This window comes from Erinaceus europaeus, chromosome 12 (genome assembly GCF_950295315.1).
Source record: "Erinaceus europaeus chromosome 12, mEriEur2.1, whole genome shotgun sequence".
In the NCBI taxonomy this organism is placed as follows: domain Eukaryota; kingdom Metazoa; phylum Chordata; class Mammalia; order Eulipotyphla; family Erinaceidae; genus Erinaceus; species Erinaceus europaeus.
In genome coordinates, this window is record NC_080173.1 from 65,617,717 (window position 1) to 65,639,758 (window position 22,042).

Consider the following 22,042-nt stretch of genomic DNA (forward strand, 5'->3'; position numbering starts at 1 on the left):
ATTGCAGGATCATAGGATAGGTCCCTTTCTAGCCTTCTGAGAGTTCTCCAGACTGTTCTCCACAGAGGTTGGACCAATTGACATTCCCACCAGCAGTGCAGGAGGGTTCCTTTGACCCCACACCCTCTCCAGCATTTGTTGCTGTTACCTTTTCTGATGTATGACATTCTCACAGGAGTGAAGTGGTATCTCATTGTTGTCTTTATTTGCATTTCTCTGATAGTCAGAGACTTGGAGCATTTTTTCATGTATTTCTCAGCCTTTTGGATCTCTTCTGTGGTGAATATTCTGTCCATGTCCTCCCCCCATTGTTGGATGGGGTTATTTGTTGTCTTGTGGTTGAGTTTGGCAAGCTCTTTATATATGTTGGTTATTAAACTCTTGTCTGATGTATGGCATGTAAAGATCTTCTCCCATTCTGTGAGGGATCTCTTGGTTTGGGTAGTGGTTTCTTTTGCTGTGAAGAAGCTTTTTAATTTGATGTAGTCCCATAGTTTATACTTGCCTTAGTCTTCTTTGTAATTGGATTTGTTTCATTGAAAATGTCTTTAAAATTTATTTGGAAAAGAGTTCTGCCAGTATATTCTTCTAAGTATCTGATAGTTTGTGGTCTAACATCCAAGTCCTTGATCCACTTGGAATTTACTTTTGTATTTGGTGAAATACAGTGATTCAGTTTCATTCTTCTGCATGTTTCAACCCATTGTTTCCAACACCATTCATTGAAGAGACTCTGCTTTCCCCATTTAATAGTCTGGGCCCTTTTGTCAAAGATTAGATGTCCATAGGTGTGGGTTGTTTTTTTTTTTTTAATCCTGTGAGGGTTTTGTTTGTTTTGGTGAGATGGGGCCTCACACATGTGGAATTTCATAATTCCAGGTCACTTTTTTTCCCCTTTCTGTCCTATCCAAAATAACAGTAACAACAACAGCAACAGCAACAAAATGGGAAAAATGGCCTCCAGGAGCAGTGGATTCATAGTGCAGGCACCAAACCCTAACAATAACCATAAAGGAAGGAAAAAAGAAATAAACATAGATATGTAACTAAACTGAATTATCAGTTCAGTAATGGTGGGTTCTCATCTGATCCCAAAATACAGAGTCAAACCAACAAGACAGCTTTACCATGCCAGGTCAAGAAATGCCAATGTGCAAACAAAAATATATAGGCAAGGGTTCCTATATCTACTTCTAGAAGATAACGAGATTGACTAAGGGAAATTTTACAATCACCAGGACCACTACTAATTGCCAAGGTATTAATATACAAGCCAATTTTGATTCAAATTTTACAGGCATTTGCAAACACACAGTTAATTTCCAGGGTATGGCTCACAGCTCAAGTCAACATTTCCTTTTGGTATTTAAAGCAATCATACAGAAAATATCACATTTAAGCAGATTTGTGCTCCAAAAGTCTGATATCTGCAGTCTACAGAGGGGGCAAAAAAGTGATTCATCAGACTTGGTCCCTGGCACCACCCTTGATAATAAACTGGTGAGCAATTCTACTTGATCCCAGATTATCTGATTTTTCACAGGGAGCAAACATGGGTATGGAGTACATCTGCCTCCTACAAAAATAATGTGACTTCCTAAACTCAAGTTTCTCTTGCTTGGATTATGGATAGAATTTAAAACAAAACAAAACAAAAACGTTAGAATATTCTACCTAATATTCTAGGCAGTGGTCAACAAGTACTGAATGATTGCCATATCCTGAACACCTCTAGATAACAGATTCTCCACCTCCAGTTTCTTCCTCAATAGTTCATCTATACACCATGTCAACAGTCACCTTCTCACAGTCAGGCCATCATCAGCTCATACGCATCCAGAAGCACCCAACTGCTATGCTAGCAGAATCAAGTTCAAATTTCTATTCTTCCCACAATCTGGCTTCAACCTACTCTTTCATTCTGTTTTCATACAGTTCCTAGATATCTAATCCCCTAAAAAGGTTGCTCTCCCACACACTTCCTGCCTCCACTTCTTTGTTCATGCTCTTGTTTTTACTGGCTCTTACCAATACATTTCTTAAGTCTGGCTTCTTGATTCAAGGCACAGCTCAATGTCACTTCTATGAACTCTTCAATACATAGATAGATAGATAGATAGATAGATAGATAGATAGATAGGCAGGCAGTCTATTTGAAACCTTGATGGAACCCTCCCTAAAAATTTCTCTCTCTCCTCCCTTACCCCCCTCTCCCTCTCTCTTTCCAGGAATTCTTTAAGGTCAATACATAGGTTCAGATTAAAACTCAATGATCTCTCTCTCTTAGAGGACTAGTAGTTATTTACTCATAATTCACTGAAAACTACCAGGAGTCTTGTCAAGTGCTGGAGACAGATACAAAGGTGGTGACAAGCAGGTCACGGGTTAATGGGAGGCATACATTGGTACACTGTAGTAACTGCCTTAAAATCAATATATGGCAGTACACAAACGTCAAGAAGGAATTACTAATGAACCTATTACCTTTCCAGGTAGAGTCAAAGCTCCTTGAAGATAAAATCTTTTGAAGGCAATAATGTCACATCTAATACAACACTGTATTATACATACACATGACATATTTAGTATTTGTGCAATGACAGGAGTGATGTGACACAAGAGTAAGTATAGGCATGCTGCCCTACCCTCGTGTACCAAAGGTCTCTAGGATTACTTAAACGTGCTCCTATCTTGGGGAAATTATGCTATACAAATTATCCCACACTAGTTTGACTTTTCAACATGAATTGATTCTGTCTGTTCCTTTTAGGAGGGGAAAAGATATCATAAATATATTTTATAAGCTCCACACAGTTTCTTTTCACTGAGAAACACTGCAAGCTAACCACATCCCGTTGTCTGGAGATCTTCTGTACAGACTTGGTTCACCTGTTACCCTTTCCTGGGTGGTCAACAGATCTTTTGTATTCCTCCAGAACTGACATTTCATTAATAGGAGGTAAGGATATCAAAGGCCAAATATTGAAGAACATAAGTAATTTTAGGTTGGATTAAAAAAAAAAAAAAAAACTCCAACTGGTTGAGTGTGTTTTGAAACTGAACTTACTGGGTGAGTTATGCTTGAACTCTTTAAATTTTACCACTTTTGCTTTTCCTGCACCTCAGAAATGTTCTTTAAGAAATGTAACTATTCAACAATATTTTGCAAGCACTGCAAAAGAAGCAAAAGTTGAGGCCAAAAAACTAGAGCATGTGTCTTGCCAAATGCACTTCCCAAGTTCAAACCACATAAAAGTGCCACATCGTTGGGCAAAGTGCCAGTGATGCTTAGCAGTTGAGCACAGGACTTGTAAGGCCTCAGTTTAATCCCAGGCATTACCATATGCAAGAGCTGAATGGTGCTCTGGCCTCTCATAAAAACAGTTAAATAAAATCTTATATCTCACTATAGTTAGAATTCAACATATATTTTGCAAGTTAGACACACAGGATTATTTCAATAACGACATCTTATTGTATAAATTCTTTATGAGTTATGTTACTTGATGTGACACAGTAGCCACTTCCACTATATTTTAACCTATAACTTAATATGAAAAAGCAAAGTAAGTAAATAAATCTTTAGAAATATTTTTGGACAAAAATTAAAACGTTTTGGCGGTCCAGGAGGTGGCGCAGTGGATAAAGATTAGACTCTCAAGCATGAGATCCTGAGTTTGATCCCTGGCAGCACATGTACCACATGGTTCTTTGTCTTCTACCTTTCTTTTAAATAATCTTTAAAAAATATAATTTGGAAAGTACCATGCATTAAGACAAGCTGCTGGGGGAAAGGGAGATAGCATAATGGTCATGCAAACAGACTCTCATGCCTGAGGCTCCCAGATCCCAGGTTTAATCCCCACCACCACCATAAACCAGAGCTGCTGGGCAGTGCTCTGGTTTAAAGAGAAAGGAAGGAAGGAAAGAAGGAAGGAAGGAAGGAAGGAAGGAAGGAAGGAAGGAAGGAAGGAAGGAAGGAAGGAAAAGAGAGAGACAGAGTGAAATGTTTGGTCAGTAGGAATTAAAAGAAACTTGAATAAACAGAATGAGACATATCTCACACTAGTATCAAGTACCTCCATGTTCACTACCTCAGAAGTCATTCTATTAGGTGTGCAAGGCTTTTTGAGAATCACTGGTATGGAAGGAACACTAGTATTTAGATGCAGAGGTGGGAGACTGAAGCAGACAGGACCTCTAGCAACCACTAGATCAAAACAAGCTTTCATGACAGCTTCCTCCTTGCCACTTTTTTTCAAAATAGTGCTACTTCTGACATTTAGACCAGAAATGAAAACCCAAATGCCACTATTCTATAAATGCAATGGAATCCCATAGGGAACAAAAAGAGTATGTCCCCCTAAAAGCTTCAGCATCAGAAGCATTGCTCAGCACTTGAAACAAAGCCAATCAAGAGATCTTCAAAGCTCTCAAATGTGTGACATAGAGAGGTTATGTAAACTGAGATTGGCCACTGAATTGCCCATGGCCTGATTTCTCTTGAAGAGAGGTTGGGTTAGTTGATCTGCAATGCTGACAATTTTGATTTTTGTCACCAAAAGCTAATCTGACCTGAACTGCTTTGTAGGGTGAAGTAAAGGTTTTTTTTCCTTTCAGGACCTGCGCAGTGGTACACATTATCATGCACAGAGACCCAGGTTCAAGCCCCTGGTCCCCGACTGTAGGGGATAAGATTTATAAGTGGTGAAGCAGTGTTACAGATATATGTCTCTCTCACTATCTATCACCTCCCCTCTCGATTTCTCTCTCTATTCAAATTAAATTAATTAATTAAGAAAGAAAGAAAGATGTCTTCCTGGGACTTTGAACTCTGGTGATGGATTCTGTATGGAATTATAGCCCTGTTATCTTAAAATCTTGTTAATAATTATTAAATCACTAATAATTTTTTAAAAGAAAGATGTTTTTTTGCTTTGCCCCATTCTAAAGCTTCCTATAATACCTTCCCTCCATGGAGTCACTGTACTTGTCTTAGAATAAAGTACTTCCCGGGAGTGGGACGGTAGCGCAGAGGGTTAAGCGCACGGGTCACAAAGCACAAAGACCGGCTTAAGTATCCTGGTTCGAGCCCTCGGCTCCCCACCTGCAGAGGAGACACTTAACAGGTGGTAATGCAGGTCTGCAGGTGTCTATCTTTCTTTCCCCCTCTCTGTCTTCCCCTCCTCTCTCCATTTCTCTCTGTCCTGTCCAACAACGACAACATCAATAACTACAACAACAATTTTTTAAAAAAAGACAACACATGGTTCACATGAACCAGTGTGATGTCTGGTTCTCTCTCTCTCCCCTATCATTTCTCATGAATACATAAATAAAATCTTTCAAAAAAAAATATTTTCCCCCAGGCGTCCAACAACAGATTAGTGAGTGCCTGAGCAAGTTGTGGTATATAGATATATATACACAATGGAATACTACTCAGCTGTAAAAAATGGTGACTTCACCGTTTTCAGCCAATCTTGGATGGACCTTGAAAAAATCATGTTGAGTGAAATAAGTCAGAAACAGAAGGATGAATATGGGATGATCTCACTCTCAGGCAGAAGTTGAAAAACAAGATTAGAAAAGAAAACACAAGTCGAACCTGAAATGGAATTGGAGTATTACACCAAAGTAAAAGACTCTGGGGTAGGTGGGTGGGTGGGGAGAATACAGGTCCATGAAAAATGATGAATGAAATAGTGGGGGTTGTATTGTTAAATGGGAATCTGGGGAATGTTATGCATGTAAAAAAAAAAAAAAAAGAAGAAGTAGAAACGCAAAGCAGAAATTGACTGAGTTTGGAGTATGGCACCAAAGTAAGAAAGCAGAAGTACACTAGAGTTTGCAGTAAGTACCTCCCTAATACTTCCTCTCCACTTTTCCAAGCTTTGGGTCCATGATTGCTCAACAATTTGTTTGGCTTTGTATGTTAACTCTCTTTTCAGTCACCAGGTTCCAGGTGTCATCAGGATGCCGGCCAGACTTCCCTGGATTGAAGACCCCACCAATATGTCCTGGAGCTCAGCTTCCCCAGAGACCCACCCTACTAGGGAAAGAGAGAGGCAGACTGGGAGTATGGACCGACCAGTCAACGCCCATGTTCAGCGGGGAAGCAATTACAGAAGCCAGACCTTCTACCTTCTGCAACCCACAATGACCCTAGGTCCATGCTCCCAGAGGGATAGAGAATGGGAAAGCTATCGGGGGAGGGGTGGGATATGGAGATTGGGCGGTGGGAATTGTGTGGAGTTGTACCCCTCCTACCCTATGGTTTTGTTAATTAATCCTTTCTTAAATAAAAAAAAAATAAAATAAATTAAATAAATAAATAAATAAAAGAAAGTTAAAAAAAAAACAGAAGGATGAATATGCGATGATCTCACTCTCAGGCAGAAGTTGAAAAACAAGATCAGAAAAAAAAAAAAAAATTTTTTTTTAATTTTTTAAATTGTGGTCCGGGAGGTGGCGCAGTGGATAAAGCATTGGATTCTCAACCATGAGGTCCCGAGTTCGATCCCCGGCAGCACATGTACCAGAGTGATGGGTGGTTCTTTCTCTCCTCCTGTCTTTCTCATGAATAAATAAATAAATTTGAAGAAAAAAAAAAGAATAAAGTACTTCCCAAAATAGACTAGCTGTTAGAGCACAGGACTCACATGCCTAAGGCTTCCAGTTAAATCCAAGGCACTGCAGGTTATTAGAGAGGTGCTTTCTCTCCTTCTCTCTCTCTCTCTCTCTCTCTCTCTCTCTCTCTCTCTCGTGTGAAACTTTCTAGTTCAGATGAAATAAGTAAAATTGATCTCTAATGCACTGTCCCCAAAGTAAGCTAATGATAAATTAATCTAATTCATCGTTTCTTTTTAATTAATTTTTTTTTAAAAAATTCACTTGTTTTTTTATGAACTCAAGGTCAGCCTTGATACTACATACTGCTGAGTCCCAGGCCTAACTTTTTCTTCTTCTTCCATTTGTTTTTGTTAAAAAAAAAAAAAGTTAGCAGTATCATGCATACTTGAGTGTGAGAAAGAAAAGGAAAAGCACTACTACACCATTTCACCACCCATGCAGTCCTTCCAGTGCAATCCATGGTGTTTCTAGGTGGTGTCCAGGCTCAAATTCAGGCCTCATACGTGGTCAAGTATGAGCTCTACCAGGTGAGTGAGTCACTTTCCAATTCACTTTCTTTAAAAATAATAGAACAACCTCACAAATGTGTCCTGGAATCCCACCTCTCAAGAGCCCTTCCCCACCAGGGAAAGACAGAAATAGGCTGGAAGTAATGGACTGACCTCCCAATGCTCATGTCCAGTGGAGAAGCAATTACAGAAGCCAGACCTCCCACCTTCTGCATTCCATAAGGATCCTGGGTCCCTACTCCCAGAAAAAGAACAGGAAAGCTTCCACTGGAGGGGATGGGGTGCAGAACTGTGGTGATGGGAATTGTGTGGAATTGTACCCCTCTTATCCAATGGACTTGATCATATATTTATTACATGGGAGGAAGAACCAGGTTATCAGTCCGGACTATGTGATGCTAGAGATGCAATTTGGGACCTTATACAAATACTGTGCTCTACTCACTGAGCACCTTCCCAGCAGCCCAATTCACTATTCCTAAATGACCAGCTCCCATGCCATTGAAGAATTGGAGGAGTTAACAGTTCTCCACAAAGTAAATGTTCATAGAAAATCTTTGTGGTGGTGGGGAGGGATAGCTACTTTAACGGTTATGCAAAGAGACTCTCATGCCTGAGGCTCTGAAGTCCCTAATTCAATCCCCTGTACCACCATAAACCAGAGCTGAGCAGTGCTCTGGGGTTTAAAAAAAAAAAAAAGTTATAATGACTCAGGTTTTCATAGTAGGTCATATTCATTTATATGAATTAGATTGTTCTCACTTAAGTGAGGCAACTACCTATTCCAATTGACACTATTATTTTATAACCCAAGTATATGTTTATAATGACACTTGCACATTACTAAGCATAAGCAATTCCTATGCCAACTCAAAATTCCTTTGCATTCAAACACTCCAGCACTTACACCACAACATTCTCTATGAAAGAATTGTAGGATGCCTCAGCACATTCTCTAGATAGTTCTATTACCAATTCAGAATCTCCCACCACACCCACCACCATACCATACTACAGATTAAATATGTTACCTTTCTGAAGACATATGAAAGTTCAGTTTCATCCTTTTTTTATTTTATTTTATTTTTATACAAGAGAGACCTAATGCAAACTTGCTTAACAGTTCATGAAGCCTCTCCCCTGCAAAGAGGGAGCAGGGGATCAAACCCTGGTCCTTGCACATGGTAATACATGTGTTCACCCAGATGCAGTACTGCCCACTCACCCCACCCCATTTTTTTTTAACCAGAGCACACTGCTCAACTCTGGTCTATAGTCGTACTGAAGACTGAACCTGTAACTTCAGAGCCTCAGGCATCATCATCATTATTATTATTATTATTACTATTATTATTTATGAGAGAGAACCAGAGTATCATTCTAGCTGGTGTACACACTGCTGGGTATCAAACCATCCTGGACTACTCCATGTACTCTGCCATCTCCCAGGCTTTGCTGGGGTTTTCTTCTATTGCCTTTTACTTGTATATCCAACTTGTGTACCATGTTCTAAAGTAAAACTACGGGAGTCTGGTGGTAATGCAGTGGGTTAAGCGCACGTGGCGCAAAATGCAAGGACAGGCATAATCCTGTTTGAGCCCCCGGCTCCCCATCTGCAGGGGAGCTTCACAGGCGGTGAAGCAGGTCTGCAGGTGTCTGTCTTTCTCTCCCCCTGTCTTCCCCTCCTCTCTCAATTTCTCTCTGTCCTATCTAACAACAACGACATCAATAACAACAATAAAAACTGTAACAACAATAAAAATTAAAAAACAACAAGGGCAACAAAAAATGTTTTAAAGGCTTAAAAAATAAATAATAAAGTAAAACTACCCTGGCTTACTTTGCCTTTTATTATTTTGTGTGTGGGGAGGAGGATGAGGAAGGAGAAAGCAAGAAATGCAAATGTACTACTGGCAAACCACCCACACATCTATGATTTCATTGAGTTCTATAATAAACTGATGATGTAAACCTACTCACACACACCCCACCCAAGTAAGATGTGCCTACCTCACAGGACTAGTACAGGGATCCATACAGTAAACATGTCATAAGTACTAGCTAGCAGCCATTAAACATAGAAAAATATTTTATTGTGATCCGGGAGGTGGCGTAGAGGATAAAGCACTGGGCTCTCAAGCATGAGGTCCTGAGTTCAATCCCCGGCAGCACATGTACCATAGTGATGTCTGGTTCTTTCTCTCTCTCCTCCTTTCTCATGAATAAATACTTTCAAAAAAAAAATATATATATATATATATATATTATTAACAAGAAACTGAAACTTGGGTTGGCAAAACAGCTCACTTGGATAGTGTGATGCTTTGCCATGTGAACAACCCCAGGTTAAGAAAAAAAAAAAAAAAAAACCTGAAACTCCAGAGAATAGTAATTTATTCCAAGCAACTAGGCCTCTAGAACAATCTTCAGAAGTGGGAAAATTCAGTGCAGGCTCTTTTCACTACTCTATCAATATACTGGGCTGTTGGAAAAGTCAGAACAGGGCCAGGCGGTGGTGTACCAAGTTAAGTGCAAATAATATGAAGAGCAAGGACCCATGCAAGAAAGGATCCAGGTTCGAGCCCCCACTCCCCACCTGCTGGGGGGACGCTTCACAACTAGTGAAGCAGGTCTGCAAGTCTTTCTCTCTACCTCTCTATCTTCCCCTCCTTTCTCAATTTCTCTCTTCCTGTCCAAAAAAATGGCCACCGGAGCAGTGGATTTGTAGTGTACGCACACTGAGCCCCAGTGGTAACCCTGGAGGTAAATGAAAAGTCATAACGTATTTTTCTAAGCCAAAGTATGTCATAACTTTTCCGATAACCCAATATAACCTAGTTGTTTTTAATGTAGAACTGTACATCATGTAGGTTCCGCTGCACTGGTAGGAAAGGAGCCTGTTTTTATTCTCTTCCCAGTTTCTCTGCTAACCACATACTTGATGCTTTAGTTCTCTGGACCTTGTGTCGCCTTCTTCACAATGAAGGCAGACTCAATTTAAAAAAAGAAAAAAACAAACAACAGAATGTCAGGTTTCCAGATGAAAGGCTCTATTACAAGTACAAAGTATCATTTAATTACACTGTTGCTCCAGTTATCTGCTTCCCAGCTCCTAACTCCCACTGGATGGATTCTGAAACCACATAGGAGATTATGTCAAGAGGGGAGAACAGGAGAAACATTCTCTCCCTGAACTTTATTAAATGGAATAGAGAAACAAAATGAAAAGAAACCATTTTACAAGGAGGGGGCTGAAGCAATGATCTTTTGGTTAAATGGACCTGCATAAGAATCTATAGATTATTTAACACCGGGGGTGGCTGTATAATGTGAAATAAAGGAATCTTTGTGCAGTGCCAGCCACAGTTCCCTCACTCTTTCCCCAGTCAGGCATTTAACCCAACTCTAAATCATCAAGCTTTAATGCACCCCATCTGTGTTCTGGTTGTAGCCAATGAAACTGAAGCCTTGCTGACTTTAGCCTGGACTTGTGAATGAGCCTTTCTGTACCAAAGGTGGCAGACAAGAGGACATAAGGCCAACAAAGTCCTCATTGCTCCTGACTTCCTTTCTTCAACCACCTGTTTATCTAGTCATGTTTGGAGCCCTCAAAGTAGATTCTACCCAAAGATATGAAGCTGGTAGGAATGATCCTCAGGAGAAAAGAACACTAAGAACTACTGGAGAGAAGGAGGTGATGAGATGAGATGAGATGAGATGAGATGAGATGAGATGAGATGAGATGAGATGAGATGAGATGAGATGAGATGAGATGAGATGAGATGAGATGAGATGAGATGAAGGGACAGAAAGGGGAGGGGAGGGGAGGGGAGGGGAGGGGAGGGGAGGGGAGGGGAGGGGAGGGGAGGGGAGGGGAGGGGAGGGGAGGGGAGGGGAGGGAAGGGAAGGGAAGGGAAGGGAAGGGAAGGGAAGGGAAGGGAAGGGAAGGGAAGGGAAGGGAAGGGAAGGGAAGGGAAGGGAAGGGAAGGGAAGGGAAGGGAAGGGAAGGGAAGGGAAGGGAAGGGAAGGGAAGGGAAGGGAAGGGAAGGGAAGGGAAGGGAAGGGAAGGGAAAGACTGCTCTTGAATGGGGCATGGGAGCCTGAAATATCCTTCCCCATGTCTGCATATTCAAGGAATGTTGTTAAGTGAGTGGAACATAAAGCAATAGGCAGGACATCTAACTTAAAATAAGCTCGACTCTAGGGAGACAGCATAATAGTTATGCAAATACACTTTCATGTCTGAGGCTTCAAAGCCCAGGTTCAATCCCCAGTACCACTGTAACTCAGAGATAAGCAGTGCTCTAGTTGGGGGTCAGAGGGGGGAAGCTAGGCTCTGCCAGATAGTACAGGACTTTGTATAACAGAACAACAAAGAGATAAGACACCAATCTGAAGAACATTAGCCTCTCCACATATTCAATTCTGCCCCTTTTATAAAGCCCAGATCAAATACCACCTAAACACACTCAAAGCAATACCTCTTTTTGTTGACCATTCAACTTGGGTTTAGACAACTTTTATTAGTCTTCTCTAATTGTTTAAGAGTTTGAATGAGATTATCCTTATAAAGTGTCAAGTAGCAGTTTTTAATACATAGAAGGTACTAAACTGTTTTATAACCTCAATTACTTTTTGTAATGTATTTTGTTTATTCTAATGAGAGAGATACAGAGAAGAAGGGAGAGGGAAAGGCAGAGGCAGAGGCAGAGGGAGAGGGAGAGACTAGAGCAATGCTCAGTTCCTGGTTATGGTGGAACCAGACAATGGACCTGGAACTTTGAAGCCTCAGGCATGAAAGTTCCCCCCCCTCCCACGACCACCCCACCATCAGTTTAGGCATAAAAGGCTTTTTTTCTCAACTGCCTGAACCTCAGTTTTTTATGGTAGATATATAGCACTTTTTCCTTGGATTAAAGTGTCTTCGCATCTACTTACTCTGGAGATTTCCAGAAATAGGAAACCTCACATTTCCCTTCCATTTTGCAGGCCCCATTCCAAAGCTGAGAGGACTGCCTCCTCTTCCCCTACAGACACAGCCTCCTCACATCCAAGCTTCCAGACTCAAGAAATTCCTTGGTTTTTTTTTTTAAATTTATTATGTAACCCCCCCTTTTGTTGCCCTTCTTTATCATTGTTGTTGTTGCTATTGCTATTGTTGTTGTTGGGTAGGACAGAGAGAAATGAAGAGAAGAGGGGAAAACAGAGAGGGGAAGAGAAAGACAGACACCTGCAACCCCCTGCAGGTGGGGAGCCAGGAGCTCAAACCAGGATCCTTATGCTAGTCTTTGCACTTTGCACCACCTGCGCTTAACCCACTGCGCCACCGCCCAGCTCCTGAAATTCCCAAGTTTTTAAGAAAAATATAAATGATTTTGTTGTTGCTAGAGAAGGTAGCTGAAACATAAGCAGTATATGTGAAATAATTAGCAGAAATGTAAAGAAGAGGAATTGAGCCAAAGTTCTTAGATAGAGACAGAGAGAAATTGAGATGAGCATGACCGATACCTGAAGTACTGCTTCACTACTGGTGAAGCTTCCCCCTGCCTGCAGGAACCAGAAGCTTAAGCCTGGATCCTTGTGCACTGTAATGTGTGTGCTCAACCAGGTGTATCACTGCCCAGCCCCAAGGCCAAGGTTCTGAAGGCTCCAGGGCTTAACTCTGTGGTAACTCTAAACCATGAAAAAAGCCTGAGAGAAGTTCAGTCCTCAGTCCTATTTGAGACTCCCTACTACCAGATTTGGTATTTCGGGTAGTTGTCTTAACTTCCTATTGAATCAGCCAGTTAAATAGGATTGTTCTAGCGCTTTTATCCGTCTTTTAGTGGGGTTGCCAAATCAGAGGCAAGGAAAACGATGCCACCTTTTTAGGAGTCCTGTAAACAGGTCAGGAAGTATTCACTGTATGCATGTGTGTGTTGCCCTGGTCTCACATATGTATGGGTACCACAGTCAAGCGACATCCTCCCCAAACCAACTTTCTCATTCTTTTTAAGAGACAAACAGATAGACAGATATAGAAATAGAGATAGAGACAGAGACAGGTATAGATTTATAGAGACAGAAGAGATAACATAGCACTGCCTCATCATTCAAGAACTTCCATCTGTCATTCACAGTGTTCCTATGTAGTACCAGGGCTCAAGCTCTTGCACATGGATAAGACATACACTCTACCAAGTGAGCTATATCCCAGTGCTATTTTCTTTTTTCCTTTAGCCATCAAGTTATCACTGTGACTGTATGCCTGCACAAACCCTCTATTCCCAGAAGACTTTCTCTCTCTCTCTCTCTCCCCCCCCACCCCATATATATATATATGCTTGTGGGAAGGTCAGGAAGGAGAAGGAGAGGGAAAGAGAGACACTACTCCACCACTCATGAAGCTTTCTCATGCAGTTGCGCACCCACCCCCATCACCTCCATAGTAGCTAGGGCCTCATACATAGTGAAGTATATGATCTACTAGGTGAGTTATCTTCTAGCCTCCATAGCCCAAATCTTTTTATGCGGTAACAGGAAATGAACCTAGAGTCTTACACATATGTAATACAGTAAACTATCTTCCAGACTACTTTTTTTAAAATTTCTTTATTGGGGAATTAATGTTTTACATTCAACAGTAAATACAATAATTTGTACATGCATAACATTCCCCAGTTTCCCATATAACAATACACCCCCCACCAGGTCCTCTGTCATCCTTCTTGGATCTGTATTCTCCCCACCCACCGACCCCCACCCTAGAGTCTTTTACTTTGGTGCAATACGCCAATTCCAGTTCAGGTTCTACTTTGTTTTCTTTTCTGATCTTGTTTTTCAACTTCTGCCTGAGAGTGAGATCATCCTATATTCATCCTTCTGTTTCTGACTTAGTTCACTTAACATGAATTTTTCAAGGTCCATCCAAGATTGGCTGAAAACGGTGAAGTCACCATTTTGTACAGCTGAGTAGTATTCCATTGTATATATATGTGTATATATATATATATATATACCACAACTTGCTCAGCCACTCATCTGTTGTTGGACACCTGGGTTGCTTCCAGGTTTTGGCTATTACAAATTGTGCTGCCAAGAACATATGTGTACACAGATCTTTCTGGATGTGTGTGTTGGGTTCCATAGGATATATCCCCAGGAGAGGAATTGCAGGATCATAGGGTAGGTCCCTTTCTAGCCTTCTGAGTGTTCTCTAAACTGTTCTCCACAGAGGTTGGACCAATTGACATTCCCACCAGCAGTGTAGGAGGGTTCCTTTGACCCCACAACCTCTCCAGCATTTGCTGCTGTTAACTTTTCTGATGTATGACATTCTCACAGGAGTGAAGTGGTATCTCATTATTGTCTTTATTTGCATTTCTCTGACAGTCATATGTTTCTCAGCCTTTTGGAGCTCTTCTGTGGTGAATATTCTGTCCATGTCCTCCCCCCACTTTTGGATGGGGTTATTTGTTGTCTTGTGGTTGAGTTTGGCAAGCTCTTTATATATGTTGGTTATTAAACTCTTGTCTGATGTATGGCATGTAAAGATCTTCTCCCATTCTGTGAGGGGTCTCTTGGTTTGGGTAGTGGTTTCTTTTGCTGTGAAGAAGCTTTTTAATTTGATGTTGTCCCATAGGTTTATGCTTGCCTTAGTCTTCTTTCTAATTGGATTCATTTCATTGAAGATGTCTTTAAAATTTATGCGGAAAAGAGTTCTGCCAATATTTTCCTCTAAGTATGTGATAGTTTGTGGTCTAACATCCAAGTCCTTGATCCACTTGGAATTTACTTTTGTATTTGGTGAAATACAGTGGGGTTCAGTTTCATTCTTCTGCATGTTTCAACCCATTGTTTCCAACACCATTTGTTGAAGAGACTCTGCTTTCCCCATTTAATAGTCTGGACCCCTTTGTCAAAGATTAGGTGTCCATAGGTGTGGGGCCAGACTACTTTTTATTCTGTGTGTGTTTTTTTTTTTTTACAGATGGAAAAACAAAGTACTGTTCCAACATCTGTAATGTTCACCCTGAAAACGTCCTTACTTAGTGCTCCCATATCATACTGGGGATTCAACCCAGAGTCTGAGGCATGGTAAGGCATGCCTTTACCTACTGAGTCAACCACCTCCTAGACTAATGTGTTCTTGTTGTTGTTGTGATTTGTTTCTAATATGGATCCACATGAACGTTTTTTTGTGTATATATTTATTTGCCACCACATTTTCACTGGAGTTGCACCCATGGAGAATTCTGCCTCTCCCATCAGACTTTATTTGATTATTTATTTATATTTTTCAAGGTAGAGGGGAAGACACCGAAAGGGAGAGAGAAGAGAGCATGGTCCAGAAGGTGGTATGGTGGGTAAAGTACGTGAGGCCCCAAGCTCAACCCTTGGCAGCAAGGATTGGGATACTGGGTTTACTCATTTAATAGTACAGCTCCAACTTTAGGAAGTAGTTGCCAAGGCTCCTCTGACAGGGCTCAAATGCTATGCCACACTGCCTTACATAGAAGGCCTAAAGGTCCCCACAGACCAGTTAGCACTTCACCAGATCACTTTTAGTCTTAAGATTCACATGGTCTGGGAGGTGGCACAGTGGATCTTTATCAAGCATGAGGTCCCAAGTTCAATCCCCAGCAGCACATGTACCAGAGTGATGTCTGGTTCCTTCTTGCTCTCCTCCTATGTTTCTCATTAATACATAAATAAAATATAAAAATAAAAGTTATTTAAAAAAATTACATTCCAGGGAGTCATTCTGTATTCATCTGCCAATCTAAGTAAAGTTTTTGAGTTTAAGGTTCCAAACCCTCCTTTACCTCTCCCATTTGGTCTATGAGTCATCAACTCCCTAAGTCTCCGAAAAGAATGACAATGAATTTCCAAAAGGTATTAAGCTAGCACATTCTACCTTCAGCTCAGGAATAACTATTAGTCTTTGTTTTCTTATTTAGTTATTTATTTACTTTCATCAGAGAGATAGAGAGCACAGTTCAGCTCTAGTTTACAGTAATGCTGGGGATTAAACCTGGGGCTGCAGAGCCTTGGGCACTGAGTAATCACTATGTTATCTCCTCAACCCAGGAATAACCATTATTCTTGAATGAGAAAGCCAGTCATCCCTCCCCATACAAAAGATGAAGTACAGATATCCTGGGCTCTTTGGAAAGAACTTTTAAACCTCTGCAGTTTTAAGTGCAGAAATACTCCCTTCTCCCCTCAGGAAACACGTACCTTAGAAATGAGTTCATCATGATTGGCCAAGTGGGCTCTGCAATGAATGCAGCTGTAGGTCCTGTGACAGGAGGGCAAATATGCCTGGAAAGTCTTGGATCTTGTCATCTTCACCATTGGTGCCACTGAGTGTGCAGTAAACTCTGGAGCAGCCCACGAGGCACTCCCACAGGATGGGTCGCACGGGAAACACCGGAAGACACAGGTAAAGGCCGTGGTTTAGCAGGGAGAGGGTGTGGGGCAGGCTCCACACACTGGTAATATCTTCAGAGGGAGGAGCCTCAAGCAGAGGTCAAGGGCTGGTTCTCAAAAGCCTGCAGTGACAAGAGAATAGAATATCATGAATGGATAGAGCTGGGCTTCCTGTAACATAAGCAGAATCCAACTGCAATCTAAGAAAGAGAGCAAAATTTAAGGATAAAATACCCCCCTTTCTATTCTTGCACTAAACCAAGACAAATGAGAAAAAAAAAACACTGGAGACCCCAATACTGATGCTTTTGTAGAGTTGGAAGACCAATATCAATTCGGGGTTCTCAGAAGTTACCCCCAGGTACGTCCATAGACACCCAGTAAATGTGTATGATCAATATTCCTAGGGAGCTCTTGGAAAAGGTCAGGCTTGAGCTGTACATAATACATACAGGAGAGGATTTTCCTCTCCCGAGCTAACCAAGATAAAACAGCTAAAGGAAAGAGAGAAATTGAACCTTAGAAGATTTACTACATCAGCAGTCACATGGATTTACCAACCAATTTCAGATAGCAAATCCTCCAACAACTGAAAACATCACCTGCAAAGGTAACATAGCTCATGCCAGCCTTTGCCTGTGTGTTTAGCATTAGATACAAAGGTTTCCTAATGGGGCTGGGTGTGGCACACCTGGTTGAGCACAAGGACCCAGGTTCGAGACCCCGATCCCCACCTGCAGGGGGAAAGCTTCACGAGTGGTAAAGCAAGGCTGTGGGTGTCTGTCTTTCCCCCTCTCTATCACCCCTTACCCTCTTGATTTCTGAATGTCTCTATCCAATAAATAATGATAATTAAAACAAACAAACAAGCAGATGGCTAACATCTCTTTTGGGAGAAGTGATCTCCTTTGAATATCTTGCCCAAATGAAAGTGCTCAGAAATAGATATATAATTTTAAGTAAGTGAGTAAATGAGACCCGACTCTTACACCTAAGATTTACAATACTGATCAGTCTTTTCGAACTCCTCAACCCTCAATTCCCACTCCACACTCCACCCTGACCAACCACTCATTCCTCAGTATTAAATACCTCTTCCCTACATAGTCCTTTTATTCAATTGAGAATCAAGGACATGAGACAAATACACAATGATTCCCAAGGTAAATACAACTAAAAGGCAAAGCCCAAAGTTCTAATTTTCATTATACATCTGTGTAGTCCATCTGCCTCTGAACCTGCCGATTCCCTGGACTTTACTAGTAAGGGTGGCATTCTCACATGCCAACCTCAGGAGTGTTAAGAGTGTTAATTAAAGTCTGCACCATGAAGATATGACTACTTAGAGAGATGGTGGAGACAAAATCAGATAGTCTTTGTTGAATTATGTCTGGGATCCATCTGGATGTCTAATAAAACCTACAAGACATACTTTTTTTCCTCTCAATCTCACTGAAACCAAACCATCCAAAGGGAAATAGTCCTCTCTCTTTCATCTACTCCATCACAGCAGACACCCCTATAACCTCCAGACCTGGTCTTTAAGTGACCAACACCAATAGTCCATACTAGGCTGAAAGACAACAGTGTTTGCAATATCTTATCCTGCATGTCCCAATGTAGCCCTGAGTCAAGAAGGTTTTACATTCAGGGTGACCAATCATAAGCAAAGTCTCCAACTACTAATGGGATCTAAGAAACAGGGTAAAGAAATAATGACTTCTCTATGCAGTCTCCAAATAATATTTTTAATGAGATTAAACTGAATAGTACAGAAATACTTGATATAAAGACAAGAATTCACCCAGCTTTGCCTGGACATAAGAGGAGATGAGAGGAAACAAGGTAAGCCCTCTAGTATCCAGAACTCCTTCATCTTATCCTGGGCAAGGCAGGTAGTCAAAAAGTCCATGTCAAGGGCAGGGGAGATAGCATAATGGTGATGCGAAGATATTATCATGACTGAGGTGCCAAACTCCCAGGTTCAGTCTCCCATACCACCATAATCCAGAGCTGAGCAGTGTTATAAATTAATTAATTAATTAAAATGAAATGAAATCCATGGGAGACCAGCAATGTCAAGTTGAAGTGTTACAGATGGTAGAGTCAAATATCATACTTGGGATCTCCTGAGAATACTCTAGAACTTTGCAATATCCCTGTTCTACTCTCAGATCAAACAGTATGTTCAGGAGTGGTAGATCGGGATAAGGGATAGGAAAGACAAGCAGGGAAAATGAGCGGGAGGCTTGACCCAGGCCTGCAGCGTCTGAAATCCATAGCCTCAGCTGCCCAATGGGGAGTACAAGGAGCACTGGACTCCTCTGTCTTATGTAAACACCACAGGAAGAAAAGGAAACAATGAGCCTGGCTGCCAGGCTGCGTTTACAGAGCATGTTTTCTTAGACATGCAGACAGCTCCTAAAGTATGCACTTCCCCAGAGTAAAATTCTTTTTTTCTCACTTCTCTTCTGTAGGAAACCAAAAAAGAAAGAAAAAAAAGTCCACAGGCAGGGGTTTGTGGTTATGCTTGCTTCAAATCTGAACCCCAATACTTACTCAAGATACACAGGTTATCCCCCCCAACACAACTTTACTGAACCATATGTGATGTCAGGGATCAAACCTGGGGCTTCATGCATGCAAGTTCTACCCTCTCCTCCTGAGCTATCTCCCTGCCCCATTCCACCTGTTTATATTGTTAGCATAGAACCCTCTTCAAGCTTTCTAAGTGTTTCTACACTAAGAGATGGATAAGCTAGAAAACTTATTAAGTGGTTACTCCAGTAGCACACTTCATATGTATGAAAAACTTGTTTTTAAACCTAGACCCTGAAAATGCCAAGAATGGGAATGGATGTCATTGACAGGCCTTTTGAGTACCTGCATAATATCTTAGTGGATACTGTCAGAATAGAATAGTGTTTCATGAGGGTGTAAGGATCCAGAGTTGCCAAACACCTCATTCCTCAGCAGAGGAAGGAAGGGGCCTCAGTCCTATCTGCTGTGTGCTGAGATGGATGTGTTGACCTAGTCAGAAGCCCAAAGGGAGCAGAAGTTCAGCTCAGCAAATAACTGCTGTTGTGTGCTCTGTGCTACTGAGACCCAGATCTCATACCCCATACAAAAATAATTAAAAACCTGGTCCCTATTCTTGGGGTTTACTAGTAGAGGGTATAGAGGCAGAAAAGGATGACTTCAGTCTCAGGCTTGTTTGTCAAAAGGATCAGTTAAATTTGAATGCACCCTGTACATATGGCTTTCAAAGTGCCTCCCCTTTTTTTGCCTCCATGGTTATTGCTGGGGCTCAATGCCTGCACTAGGAATCCACTTCTCCTGGAGGCTATTGTTTCCCTTTTGTTGCCCTTGTTGTTTATCCTTCTTGTTGTTGCTGTTGGATGGGACAGTGAGAAATCAAGAGAGGATGGAAAGACAGAGAGGGGGAGAGAAAGATCACCTGTGGACCTGCTTCACCGCTTGTGAAGCTATCCCCTGGCAGGCAGGGAGCTGGGGGATTGAACGAGGATCCTTATGCCAGTCCTTGAACTTTGTATTATATGCACTTAACCCCCTGCACTACTGCCCATGCCCTTGCCCCCCTTTTAAATTATTTATTCATGAAGAATATGGGCAGAGAGAAAGAACCAGACATTATCTGGTACATATGCTGCCAGGGATTGAACTCATGCTTGAGAGTCTAGTGCTTTATACACTGTGCCACCTCCCAGACGACTAAAACCTTTTTCAATTTATTTTTATTGTTAGTAATTTATCTATAAGATAAAAAATATAGGATAAGAGAGGTACAATTTCCACCATCAGAGTTTTATATCCCATCCCCTCCCTTGAAAGCTTCCCTATTCTTTACCCCTATGGGAACATGAATCCAGGGTCATTATGGAGTACAGAAGGTGGAAGGTCTGGCTTCTGTAAATGCTACTTCATTTAACATGGGTGTTGGCAGGTTGATCCATACTGCCAGCCTCTCTCTCTCTTTTCCTAGTGGGGCAGGGATCTGGAGAGTTGGGGGTCCATGGTACATTGGTGAGGTCCTCTGTCCAGGGAAGTCAGGTTGGTGTCATGGTAGCATCTGCAACTTGACTGAAAAAGCATTAAAATATAAAGCAAAACATATTGCTTAACCTAAAGGCAGGAATACAGCAGGTGTGTTTTGGGATCTCCATTTTGGAAAAAGCTAGTAGGTCTACTTTAGGTATATTCCAAGGGTTACTAATTTTGCCTGAGCCTGAGAGCTACCATGCAACTGGACCAAAGGTATTGCCTGGAGAGATGGTGGAAACAAAACTAGCTGTGGTCTGGGATGTGGCACAGTGATAAATCTTTGGACTCTCAAGCATGAGGTCCCGAGTTCAATCCCCGGCAGCACATGTGCCAGAGTGATGTCTGGTTCTCTCTCTCCTCCTATCTTTCTAATAAATAAAATCTTTTTTAAAAAAAGAAGAAGAAGAAGTAGATAGCTGGATCAAGGAAGAGAGTAAGAGAATAGCTCCCAAATATGGGAAAGATATAGAAGTATCATTTTGGGCGGAGGGTAGATAGCATAATGGTTATGCAAAGAGACTCTCAAAACTGAGGCTCCAAAGTCCCAGGTTCAATCCCCCGAACCACCATAAGCCAGAGCTGAGCAGTGCTCTGGTAAAAAGAAAAAAAAAAAAAAAAGTATCATTTTATGGTGTCTTTTTAATTTTTTTTTTTTAGGTCTTTTTACTTGCTTGCTGTTTTATATCATTGCAAACCATTGTGCACTTTTGATTTAAGGTGTATATTTTCTGGAACCAGAAAAGACCTAGAATTGCCAAAAAAATCTTGAGAAAAAAGAACAGAACCGGAGGCATCACACTCCCAGATCTCAAATTGTATTATAGGGCCATTGTCATCAAAACTGCTTGGTACTGGAACATGAACAGATATACTGACCAGTGGAATAGAATTGAGAGTCCAGAACTAAGTCCCCACACCTATGAACATCTAATCTTTGACAAAGATGCCCAGACTATTAAATGAGTCTCTTCAACAAATGGTGTTGGAAAAAATGGGTTGAAACATGCAGAACAATGAAACTGAACCACTGTATTTTACCAAATACAAAAGTAAATTCCAAGTGGATCAAGGACTTGGATGTTAGACCACAAACTATCACATACTTAGAGGAAAATATTGGCAGAACTCTTTTCCGCATAAATCTTAAAGACATCTTCAATGAAACGAATCCAATTACAAAGAAGACTAAGACAAGCATAAACCTATGGGACAACATCAAATTAAAAAGCTTCTTCACAGCAAAAGAAACCACTACCCAAACCAAGAGACCCCTCACGAAATGGGAGATCTTTACATGCCATACATCAGACAAGAGTTTAATAACCAACATATATAAAGAGCTTGCCAAACTCAACAACAAGACAACAAATAACCCCATCCAAAAATGGGGGGAGGACATGGACAGAATATTCACCACAGAAGAGCTC

General features: G+C 41.2%; 1 protein-coding gene across 1 annotated transcript in view; it reads right to left on the reverse strand.

The window, feature by feature from the left end:
* Positions 1 to 22,042, reverse strand: part of YPEL2 (yippee like 2) — a 71,035-nt gene that overhangs the window by 43,034 nt on the left and 5,959 nt on the right. Inside the window, exon 2 of the mRNA XM_060203851.1 lies at positions 16,362 to 16,675. Within this exon, the coding sequence (XP_060059834.1) occupies positions 16,362 to 16,478 (117 nt within the window). The 5' untranslated portion in view covers positions 16,479 to 16,675. The remainder of the gene's footprint in view (positions 1 to 16,361; positions 16,676 to 22,042) is intronic.